The sequence below is a fragment of the Corvus brachyrhynchos genome, unplaced genomic scaffold, assembly GCF_000691975.1.
Source record: "Corvus brachyrhynchos isolate BGI_N302 unplaced genomic scaffold, ASM69197v1 scaffold94, whole genome shotgun sequence".
Taxonomy (NCBI): domain Eukaryota; kingdom Metazoa; phylum Chordata; class Aves; order Passeriformes; family Corvidae; genus Corvus; species Corvus brachyrhynchos.
In genome coordinates, this window is record NW_008238330.1 from 8420743 (window position 1) to 8432860 (window position 12118).

The 12118-nt window shown below is 35.5% G+C and overlaps 2 protein-coding genes across 6 annotated transcripts in view; one reads left to right on the plus strand and one right to left on the minus strand.

Annotated features, from left to right (window-relative positions):
* NT5C3A (5'-nucleotidase, cytosolic IIIA) overlaps window positions 1–11948 on the plus strand; it is a 26885-nt gene extending 14937 nt beyond the window's left edge. For 2 of the 5 annotated variants that reach the window (XM_017734468.1, XM_017734469.1), the window contains exons 2-10: window positions 68–174; window positions 6231–6329; window positions 6773–6842; window positions 7527–7573; window positions 7722–7807; window positions 8067–8156; window positions 9394–9556; window positions 9877–10077; window positions 10809–11948. In XM_017734468.1, the coding sequence (XP_017589957.1) occupies window positions 73–174; window positions 6231–6329; window positions 6773–6842; window positions 7527–7573; window positions 7722–7807; window positions 8067–8156; window positions 9394–9556; window positions 9877–10077; window positions 10809–10910 (960 nt within the window). In that variant the 5' untranslated portion in view covers window positions 68–72 and the 3' untranslated portion in view covers window positions 10911–11948. Of the gene's footprint in view, window positions 1–67; window positions 175–2736; window positions 2788–6230; window positions 6330–6772; window positions 6843–7526; window positions 7574–7721; window positions 7808–8066; window positions 8157–9393; window positions 9557–9876; window positions 10078–10808 lie in introns of those variants that run through there. The other 3 variants (XM_008633867.2, XM_017734471.1, XM_017734470.1) reach the window with 2 other exon arrangements.
* Window positions 1–12118, minus strand: part of FKBP9 (FK506 binding protein 9) — a 40364-nt gene that overhangs the window by 8575 nt on the left and 19671 nt on the right. The gene's annotated exons all lie outside the window — the stretch shown is intronic.

Below are 12118 nucleotides of genomic sequence, written 5' to 3' on the forward strand. Positions count from 1 at the left end.
GGAATAGAAAGATCACATAACATAGCAGACCAATTCTTAAAAGGATTTGGTTGGTTTTTGTTGGCAGCCTGCATGCAAGCCCTGCATCTCTGGACTCTGCTTGCCACCTATGCTGTTGCAGTAGGACAAAATCAAGGACAGAAGAATCAGGAGTGCCGTAAGCTCAACGCACAGGTACTCGCCTTTAAAAACACAACAGGAAACGCTGTTGTCATGTTTTCTGTGAAAGTGCTCTCTCCAGATTTTTAAATGTTTTTTTTTTTTTTCCAAACTACGTATCAGGACACAGCACATTAAGTATAAAAAGATGTAAATAAATAAAGCAAACCAGGAAAAATTAATGTGCGTCCTATTCCATGTCTTAAAATAGCTTAGGCAGTGAACCCATTTCCACAGTTTATTTCATATAACCTGTGCTGGGTATCTACATGTACAGCATGTTATCAAGCAACTGTGAAGATACTCAAGTGTTCTGTTGTTTCATTCCCATAATAACACTTGCCTACTTACTTTTTAGCTAAGTAGTCCTAAGGCTATTTCTTGGCAGAACTACTAAAATAGTAATTTGGTAATTACTAGTTACTAAGGATTTATTACCATATTTGAGCTTGCATCACCTGAATATAAAATGTATTGTGGTTTTGGTAATTATAAATTAGTAAGTATTGTTCTGAGTTCAGGTTATGCTAGCAGAGTGCATGATAACTAGTGAAGTTCTCCTGACTACCTGCACATAATGGAGTGATTACACTCATGTTCAGTACCTTTTGCTGTTCCTGTCTAAAATATAAGCCTACTAACAGCTGGGGCAGCTAAGAGAAACCTCTGTTGCACTCATGGACCAGAATTCAAATTGTTTGAATTAAAGGCAGTCTTTCTTTACACATATATGAGCATAAACATATGGAGGAAAAGATCTCCACACTGTCATTCTGTGGGTTTTGCTGTGGCTCCCCCGCTTCTTGCAACTCAAATGTTGCAAGTAGCATAAGTTACATGGAGAAGCTTGCATGCTTTTCAGAAGTTTTTTGGAAGCTTTGTTTTCTAGAACGAGTAATGTTCTGTAATAGTAGAAAGAAAGAAAAAAAAGAAAAAGGAGTGGAAAATAATATGTAAATTAAGGAATGTGCTCCATTTCTTTATATTTTCACTAAACTGTTACTTTATTCCACCAAGAACACCAAAACCAATTTTCCGTAGCTTCTGGGTATCAAATTTCGCAGCTATCACTGCTGCCATGCCCTGCCTTTTTTGGTACATGTCCATAAGTGAATATATGTGATAGCTAGTGTTAGACCTTGAAATTGGGCATCTGCGGTTCCAAAAATAAATGTCATTTATTCTTGGTTTATACTCTCTTACCTGGAAGCTGTCACCATAGATTAGAATAAAATTTACAAATAATTTGCCCCTATGCAATTTATCACTTTGATTTGCATTTGCCTTGCTCAGAAATAAATGGATAGTTCCCTCTCCTTGCCAGCCCACCCTTGTGTGTTCTCTCTATCAAAAGATAATAGGTTTGAAACCTAGTCTAGTTTAAGGCAGGTTTACCAACAAAGTAGGAAAATAGAAATTGTGTTATACTTGAAATTCACATAGTGTCAATAGCATTACAGCTAGATCTTATTTATTGTCCTATCACTTTTATGACATTATGGTAATCTGAAATTTTGTGGAATATTTTTAATACATTTACAAGTGTGAGAACAGTTCTTACTATGATTCAGAATTACTGACATCTAATGAAGTACTCTGTCAATCATTGAGATTTATAGAGAAGTTCTCTTAAAATTTTGTCCACCCATAATCCAGGGTGTTTTCTTAGCAATGATTTGATTTTTGGGAGGCTTCCATACTAAATGAGACTTTTTATAAAATAAGAAAACTTGCTAGTTGCCAAGTAGTGTAGGCTTACAGGGTATCAGTATAAGAATACTCTGCTCCAGTTTTTTATGTCCTTTGTCAAAGCATTACTTAGCAGACTTATGATGACAACCTCCTACAGTTTGAGTTATTACTAGTAATATTTCAGGTTCTGTGTCTAGAGCTGATTGTGAAATAAGCCATATCTCTCTGTAGTTAAGATAGCAAGTAATTCATCAACTCATCCTTCCCTATTTAAAATTACTGACAGTGAGAACACAAGGTCACACAATTGTCCTTTACATGAAGTTTTTTATTTGACATTTTAAATTTTTCTTTCTATTTTTTGCTTTAGTCACAGGGACTTGTTTTACTGCGGGGAGGAAAATAACTGCTCTACCTCCAATACTCAGTAGATTGAAAAGTTCAGTATAATCCTAACTCCAGAACATGACATTACTCCTTGTGGACACAATCAGTTATTAATGTCCTGGGGTACCTAATTGGAAATGCCTACTATGGCAGCTGTAAATTCACTTAGATCACTGAAATGGATGACAGGTCTTATCACCAGCTCTTGTTTTATGATCAAATTGACACAGCATGCACTTAGATACACACTGCCTCACATACTAAGAAGACAACTTATGTATTAAGCAGCACCTGGATACATAAAAGCAGTTCTGTTTGCACTTCTGTTACTCAGTTGCATATAAGAAACTTCATTTCAAAACTAGAATCCAATATGGTATTTACAGCAAATACTTATCTTTATTTAACCCAACTACACAGATGCATGTCTCATGTACTAATAGATTTGTAATTTTCAGAACTATCCTTGTTGTAAATGACCCATTCTGTGGTTTGTAGGACTGGGGGATTTCCAAACCTGCGTGAATCCATTACTGTTCGTTCCTCAAGGTATGACCATGACATTGTTAGCTACAAAATAATTTCCTACATCCTTATTCCAGTTACCTGCTCTCACAAACCAGCAGATAATTTTTTCCTTTTCATAAATCCAACAAACTCAAGCTTTAAAATAATCTTTTTCAGTTTCGTTCTTCCTTCCCTCAAAGGCTCCTTAAAAATGTCAGAAACTAGAAACTAAAATGTGTTTATGGCCAGTGTATATGCCAACCACAAATTACCTTTGGGAGTTGTCATCTTTTAACATATGTTTTAAGACATACCAGCCTCTGAGCTATTCAATAGCACATATATGGCCTTGGTAAGAAAGCAAAACTCTTCTCACACTTTTATAACATGACAGAATATATAGGGGCATTTAAGTGATTTAACATGATGTACTTTCAGATGTCACAACGAATTATGAATTCCTTTTTCTCTGCTTATATAGTTTTAGTTCTGTATGTAGAAGCTCCTGGTTCTGAAAAGCTTCCTTGACTTTGTTAAGTGCTGTGGAGATTTTTGGTTGGCTGCTTCTCTGTGTGTGCTCATCCCAGTCAACTGGAGCATCAGAATTTTGGGAGGTTTATGTGCACAGCAAGTTGACTCCTAGAGTTTTCTTTAAAAGTAAATGGAAACACAAATTTTATCAAATTGACTGAACTTTTCACCCTTTGCTCTTTCATCTGTCTTATCAGTTCTTTCCAACTAGCTTTTCTCTTTCAACTGTGAAGAATTGCAAATACGCAACAATGAAACAACAGCTAAACTGGGCAGAAGTGTAAAACATTGGAGGAGACAGTTTGCCAGAAAATTGGTGGCTGCATTTTCAGTTTCATTTACACATTCATTAGACAGTTTACTTCTACTATAAGAATGATAAAGACTAAATAAAAGAATTGCTACTTAATGTTTAGTTGCAAATATTAATACAAGGAACTAGTGATGGGAAAAGTGGCTATTTTGACTGACCATATTTGTCTGAGGCTTTGTCAGGTGTCACATCTGTAACGTAGACTTGTTTTTTCCTATGAAAAGTGTCTGTGAGACTGAAAATGTCTGGGTTGCTGCAGAACACTTTCCCCCAGCCCTAAATTAAAATACTCATCAACCAATTTGTGTGCAAAAATGAAAAATGTGTTAGAAATAAGTTAATCTTACAAACTGATCTTGAGTAGTTTACAACATCAAAGCAGGAAGCTTTCATCATACTTAAAATCTTAAGCAATGTCTTGTTTAACATGATCTACTGAAGTGTTTACCAAGAAGATTTTTCCTCGGGTTGTTTCAGAAACTTACGAAAGGGCTCAGTCTGAAATGAAACAGTACCAAACAATCCAATTTTCCTCATCCAGTCTCTTCCTCTGATCTCTCCATCTCCCCCAATCTGTTTAAATTAGTTCTATTAGGAAATCTGTTGATTAGTATCTGAGTAAACCAAACAATGATTGAACTACTTCTTAGAAAAGCATGCATTTAGATTTCATTTTGTTTAATTTTTGCATTCCAGATCTAAAAATACATATATAATTTGCTGAAAGTTAGAGGAATTAGTCAATTTACACTTAAAAAATTACCAAGCACAAAGTGCTTTGTGATTCATTATAAAGAATGTTGTATACCCAGAAAAAAAGTGGAAAGCTTACTCTTGTTTACCAGCACCATATAACATACAAAAGAAATACCATAAAACACCTTTCAAGAGTTACAGATTATTAATAATTTTTTTTTGTGAAGCTAGATGTGCTGCTAATTGTGAATAAAGAAATGCTTTGTAAAGGTGTATCTCAAAAGACTAGTGAATTCTTTAATGGATATTTTTCAGTAATTCTGTATCTTGTTAACACTCATTAGCTTTCTCAATGACTCCCGGCCTGGGAAATAGCTGAGAGCTGGAAGTCAATCCTAATGTACTTTTTGTGAATTTGCTGTGCTAAAAGAAGTAGTGGCAAGGCACTGCAACACCACAGGAAACTCAGGGATATTGGCTTAGGAGATACCACTTTTACAGAAAATGTCTTTGCTAAAGGATGGGAAAGGAAAACCTTAATTCTTTTAAACGAAGTGAAATTAATCCAGTTTATTTCTTTATGAGATTTTTAAAGCAAAGAAGTAGTGAATAGCCTGTTCAGGATAGAATTTTTGATAAGATACTCTGGTATAGGTGAAACTTTTTGAATGGGTGGAAAAACTTGGAAATTTATCAGAGACTTATTATTAGGATTCTAGAAGGATTTCTGTTTTCTGTTTTCAGTAGTCTCTTTGAGGATATCAGCCAGAAAGTAGCAATAAGCACAGTGGGGATTAGAATTATTTGTTATACTGAAAGATAGGAGCACTGTCATGGAAGAAAAGATACAATCCAGAAAGATTAAATGTAAAATTTAGCACTTTGCACAAATACCTGTTTCTGCCTAGGAGTCATTTTGAAGAATATTTGGTCATTACCAACTGAATTTGAATCATTCTCACCATATTACTGCTAACACGGGGCACGTATTTTAACATACATGCAAAGATGTTACCTGAAGACATGGGCCAAAGTGACCCTTCAGCGAGGCCTTGTCAGAGCAGAGCAGAAAGGTTATGCTCCCAGTCTAATGGATGCTGTGTTGGAAAAAGAGTATGGTTCAAGTGGATGGCCCAAGACAACATCAAGAAATACCAGAGATTTAAAAAACAGTATTCTGCAAAAGAAGATTGAAGAACACTGGGGTTTTTCATTCAGGAAGAGGGGGAAAATTTATCCAGTGAGCATCTGAGAAAAAGAATACTTTTCTCCAAAAAAAGTTTTGGGTTTTTTTTTCTTCTGTTACACAAAATTCAGCATTTATCATAGTATTCAAGAAGTATACTTCATCCAAAAGGAATATATAATATGATGTCATGTGTTACTTTAAAAGTGTGCAGTGAAATAGGTAATGGTAGCAACTGATGGACTGGCTAGGGAGCAGGGATTACTGTACAGCCTTGTTGTGTTGGAGCACTCAGCTGACATTCAGCATTCTCAAGGAAACAATGGATGTCTTCTTTACCTCTGTTGATACTTTAAGGGCATATTAATTGCAAAGAGAGTTAATTTTAAGATTTACCATCTCCTAGTGACATATTTGAATCACAAGATGATCCCGTATGTCCTGTTCCTACACATCTCCCTTATTTCCTACAAATAAAATTATCTTTTCGATGAGTGTCAACTTACTGAATAATGTGATATTAGGAAATGAAAACAGATGTTGAAAGTAAACAGAGCAGTATACAGTCATTGATTAATACAACCAGAGTATCTTCTGTTTCTTCTTACTCTTGTCTTTCTGTCCTGACCATGTCTTGATGTCACGTGAAACTGTTTGTAGATGCAGAGCTTCCAATCTGATGGATAGCAGGTGTTGCCTAGTAAGTTTTCCTCTGTAAGTGTATTTATGTATTTATGTCTATGTTCTTACTCTTCATAGATGCCAGAGTTTCAGAAGAAGACTGTCCATATTAAGGACCCAGGGAGAGTAGAGGAGATTATCTGTGGCCTCATCAAAGGTGGAGCTGCCAAACTTCAGGTAAAGGTGTAACCAGTTTGGAATAAAAGCAACTGTGGGATTGTTACTCTATGCCAAAAAATTTAAGCATATATATAAATATGTAATAGAATTCAACCTTCAAGAAGTCTCCAAAACTTAGACATGTTAACTCTTTTAACAGTCCTTGTTGATTCAACTGTAATTCAGCCAGACACTAGTTAAGTAAATGACATAAGCATAGAAGCTTAGTAATTTCAGGAAATATTCTCACCAAAGTAATGAGAAAAACAGTTTGGTTAGAAAAAACGTTATTCTTCTGGGATATGCTAGCTTCCATGACAATGGTTTAATAGAATAGGGAGGTTTCTGTGACACACATGGTACTCAGCTGCAGCTATTGTTGCTCATTCAGAATTTCTAGCCATTCTTTATTTTGTCCCTCCGTGTTGTAAGACAGTTTTGCTTTTTCTTTCCTTAAATAGATTATTACAGATTTTGATATGACATTAAGTAGATTTTCCTACAATGGAAAAAGATGTCCAACTTGTCATAGTGAGTACTTTTTTTTTTTAATACAGATTGATTTGTTCACTCCTTTTAGTTTAATTTTCTATTCAATTTATTCCCTAATGAGATTTTTATTGACTTGTTAGCTAACCTGCACATTCTACTGATGAAGTATTCTAGTGACTGTGTTTTTATGTGTATATTTATATTAATCAAAATCTGTGTGAATTAAATCAGATAAGTTTTCATTCACAATTAAAGCATTAAGTTTTGAACCCTCAGATGTTAGAGGCTAAATATGGTATGGTTGACTTTTATTTTTCAAGAGCCTATCATAGTCCTGACACCTGCAAGAACCAGATAGCAAACTCCTTAGAATTCTGGGCAATTTTATCCTTATGCTCTAGTCTTTTTGGAACAAACAAGGAGAAGTGGGAACTCTTAAACATACAGAATGCCTCAGGATGATTTCAGAAACAATTAAATCTCAAAAAACAGATACAAAAGCTTGTAACTGACCTTGTAATTCAGAGATGAAGGGAAGGGCATCTTTATACTTATGAAGAAAAATGTGCCTTTTGCTGGCTGCTGGTAAGAAAAGTTCTGAGGAAATATATTGGTATGTCACCAGACATTGTCATCTGTGCCATTTACAGTGCTGTAGAGCAAAGTAAAAGAAATGTACCATCTTGTTTAACTGTCTTTTTTTTTTTTTCACCCCTTCCCCAGACATCATTGATAACTCAAAGATCATCACAGACGAATGTCGGAAAAAGGTAAACAAAAAACCTGCAACCATTTGATTTGTTGTACAGACATCTGTCATTACTCCCTGACAAAAATATTATTTTGATTGCTTAGACTAAATGCTAAGTGTTATTTTATGAAATACATTAAACATCTGATGGGTTTTTTCCCCTTCAGTTATTGCAGCTGAAAGAAACCTATTATGCCATTGAAATTGATCCAGCTCTCACCATTGAAGAGAAATACCCCTACATGGTAGAATGGTAAGAGACACCTCCTGTGTTCAAATTGTACTAAGATTGGATATAATAAGTTTTCAAAAGCAAATTAATGCCAGTACTTAGCTCTTAGCTATCACATTAACTGAATTAATTTCTTCAAGTTTTGTACAAAACTGCTTCTGTTTTGCTGTTCACTTGAACGAGCAAGAATTACCCATACACGATGCTTTTCATCATGAAATTTAATGAAAGGTGAATCTTAGTAAGCAACATTCAACCCATTTTTTTGTTTATGTTCTAGGTACCATAAATCTCATGCACTACTCATTGAACAAGGCTTACAGAAGGACAAGTTTGCAGAAATTGTAAGGGAATCTGATGTTATGCTGAAGTAAGTTCCTTTTGATTTGAATGATATCAATCTGTTTCAGAGTATTTTCTGTAGATTCTTCCTGAGTGTTGGGGGGAGGAGAAAAAAAGAAAAGGGAAATTAAAAAACCCACACACGTTCCTGAGAATGTGACACCTTAACCTTGGACCACACTGAGCTCTCTGTGCTCCCACTTTATTGGTGTGTTGTATCTAAATGCAGAAAATAATCACACTGTATGAAGCAGAGATCTGGAACTTTTTTTAGTCCCATCTCTAGAAGCTTCATTTCTGAAGACTTTCATCCTCTGAAAATTTCACTGGTGATCCTTTTTTTTTTAAAAGCAATGTGGAGTTTAACTTAATTTTTTTGAGAAACAGTTGAGAAACATGTTTCATATGTTGTGTTAAATATTGTTCTTCCTCTATGGCTGAAGGCAAGTTTAAAAGACAGCAAAATCCTTGTTCAAAATGTGCTGTGGCTCCCATCTCTTTGAAACCCCTCTAAAACTGTCTGTAAATTTTGGACTACTGAAACAGGATGTTAGAACTTAAATTGTGGAAGTATTTGTTTATAACGCTGACTGAATCCTTATTTTCTGTACAACAGACAAGCACCCAGTCTCTGCCTGTTTGAAAGCCTAAGTCCATGTGCATTGAACCTCCATCCACAAGCTAAAACTTTCACAATACTTTTTTAAAATGTAAAATTCTACCAATCTATGTCTGTATGGAGAAAGCATATAGAGATAATATTATCTTGTTCCTGGAATACTGTATATAGGTTACTGAACACTAAAAAACTTCCAGGAAAGAGCAACAATATATTTTTCCAGGATTTAAAAACAAAATTTGTTTTATAGTAGTGACCCTATACAAAGTCACATATTTAAGCAAGGAAGATAGAAAGGAGATGTACAGCCTGATAGTAGCTAGAGTGAATTCTGCTAGCTGCTTGCTTGTTCTGGAGTACTTAGGGAGGGGGAAGTGTTTTTACATCTTTAAAACATTATTAGATGTTTTGGAGGGAAAAATTATACAGACCAAGACTAAATAGCTTGATGCAGCAGTTTCTTGCTAACATGCCTTGTGTTAGATTGATGGTTCTTGCTGACCTGAAAAGGTGAAGTAAAAGAAATGAAGTGCTCAAGAAATAGTAATTCTTTTCCAAAGATGATGTGATTGTCTCCTAAAAACTCAGACTTTTCTTGGCTTTCTTTATTTGAGATTTGATTTGTATTTTCATTCTTGTGTTGCAGAGAAGGGTATGAGAACTTCTTTGATAAGCTCAGTGAACATAATATTCCTGTGTTCATATTTTCTGCTGGGATTGGTGACATTCTTGAGGAAGTAATCCACCAGGCTGGGGTCTACCATTCGAATGTAAAAGTGGTTTCCAATTTCATGGATTTTGATGAAAATGTACGTATGAGATAACACATTCTTATCAAACATATTTGATAAATACCACAGTGTTTGTGGTATTTAGTAGCTATTTCTATACACTACAAGATACAGATATAGACAGAGATGTAGATACCCCTCCAAGCAGGGAGAATCACTGTCTGCCTGCTCTTAACAGTGCTGTCACAGCCATTACATTACTCAACACTAAATTTATCTTGTTCATCATCACAGATTACGTAGTTCAATGTTGGCTCAACAGTATCACCTCTTTCATTATAGATTCTATCTTGCCTTAATGGTACCAAAAATAACTTCAGTGTTGCTTTTTTCAATAGGGAATATTAAAAGGATTTAAAGGAGAATTGATTCACGTTTACAACAAACATGATGGTGCCTTGAAGAACACAGAGTACTTCAAACAGCTAAAAGACAACAGCAATATCATACTGCTGGGTGATTCTCAAGGAGACTTGAGTATGGCAGATGGAGTAGCAAATGTTGAGCACATTCTTAAGATTGGCTATCTCAATGATAAAGTAAGTAGCCCTACATAATCTTGTAAGCTTTGAATGAAGCACTGGCAGTTAGAAACAGGTTCATTATAATACTGTTCAGATATCAAACCAAGTACTTAGCCCATATTTGGTTTGAAATTTCAAACATTTTTCAAGAATTTTTTTCTAACCCATGAGCTCAAAACCACAAGTATATATTGCCTTGGTTTTTGTACAGAACTACTCCCAAACAGGTATTTCCTAGAGAAGTAAAATTCAGAGGCTATAAAAATTAATTCTTTTAAATTCCTATGGCTCCTCCTCCTTTCAGTACTGGATTGATAATTGAGAAAAATTATAATCTCCCAAATAACAAATCCAGGCAGTCTCTCCTCTTTTCTTTTTATTTTTTGTGGTTTTTAACTGACACTCAATTATTTGCAAAGTTATAATGAACAGCCGTTTGCACTGAGGAGAGAGAAAACTTCAGTTTTATATTTCTCCCTGCCCTTCCAGAAGTAGTTCTTCTTTCAGTACCTCTGTGTGTGAGATCCTGGAATAAACATGAGGTATTATATCCTGGAATGCACTTTAGGTCAGGCCACTCCTACTCTGTCCTCCTGCAGAATTCACTTGTAGGAGTGATACATTATTTGCATGGCTTATTCCCAGAATCTGGTGGAAAGATTGGGCAATATTTTAATGACAAAAACTCTTTCAGTAATTAATTCTATAACTAAGGGGGTCTTTCTCTTTATCCCTTCTGCAATTAGGTAGATGAGCTTTTGGAAAAATACATGGACTCTTATGATATTGTCTTGGTGAAAGATGAATCCCTGGATGTTGCCAACTCCATTCTACAGAAAATCCTGTAAATTGCAGTCTCAAGTCACTCCATTCCTTCCAGGAGGCAACTGGACAGAAGAGCACACATGTGCTATCTTAGATGTGCTTATTACTCATTGATGGAACTGTTTAATTTAATTTAAAACTTTTATCTTCATTTTGGTATTATGGAATATATATGGTATCAATTGTCAACTACAAGCTCCTTTTACTGCTCTTACACTGTTCTTTATCGTCTCACACTCCTGTTATAACGAGATCTAGATTGGATTTATAGATGTGATAAACTGCTGCTGATGGGATACTGTGGTTCATTGTCCTTTTTAATCAGGCATTTCAGAGGAGCATTTTAGAAAACGTTGCTATTTTGTAAAATTGAAGGTGTAAATGCTCTGTAAAGAGATTGTGCGTTTGTGTTGCCTTTTCAAAGACATTTCAGTCTCAGCTGTACTTTGAAAGATCTTACTCATATTCTACATTCTTTCACACAAGTTTTTCATACATATATTTTTCTTCAGTAAAAATGCTTTTATTCACCCAGTTCAGGCAAAGTGTTTCTTCTTCATATTTTTCTGTCATTGCAAAACATTCTCTATCCTTACTCTTCCCTTATCCTCTGTCAAATGGGAAAAATGTTTTAAGCTAGTGTGTCTGAGATAAAATTTCTCATCTTTGTAACAACAGATAGTTACACAAGGTAATGGTCCACAGCCTGCCTGCAATGAGCAGGGGCATCCTTAACTAGACCAGGCTGCTCAGAGCCCTGTCCAACCTGACCTTGGATGTTTCCAGGAATGGGACATCTACCACCTCTCTGAGCAACCTGTGCCAGTTTCACCACCCTCACCATACAAAATTTCTTCAGAAAGTATTTCCCCTGAATTACTGAGCACATTACAGCACCTCTCAGCATTGTGCACAGAGTGACACAGCTTAATACAGCCACAAGTTGGGAAGCTTGCTCGGATATGTTGCAGGATAAGTTAAAGATGATGTTGTGACCCTGGTCCTGTGAGGTCTCAGCTGTACTAAATCTATTCATTAATAAAAGAGAGGAAATCATACAACTCCCCTAATGCGCAATATAATCATTGTTCCCCTTTGCTTTCTTTTATACAGAGCAGAGACTGTGCCATCTTCCACTCCCTGAGGAATTGTAATGAAAATACCGGAAAGCTTAGATCTGCATTCTCTTCCTCCAGAATTCATACACATCTCAAGAAATGGCCTTTCCCTA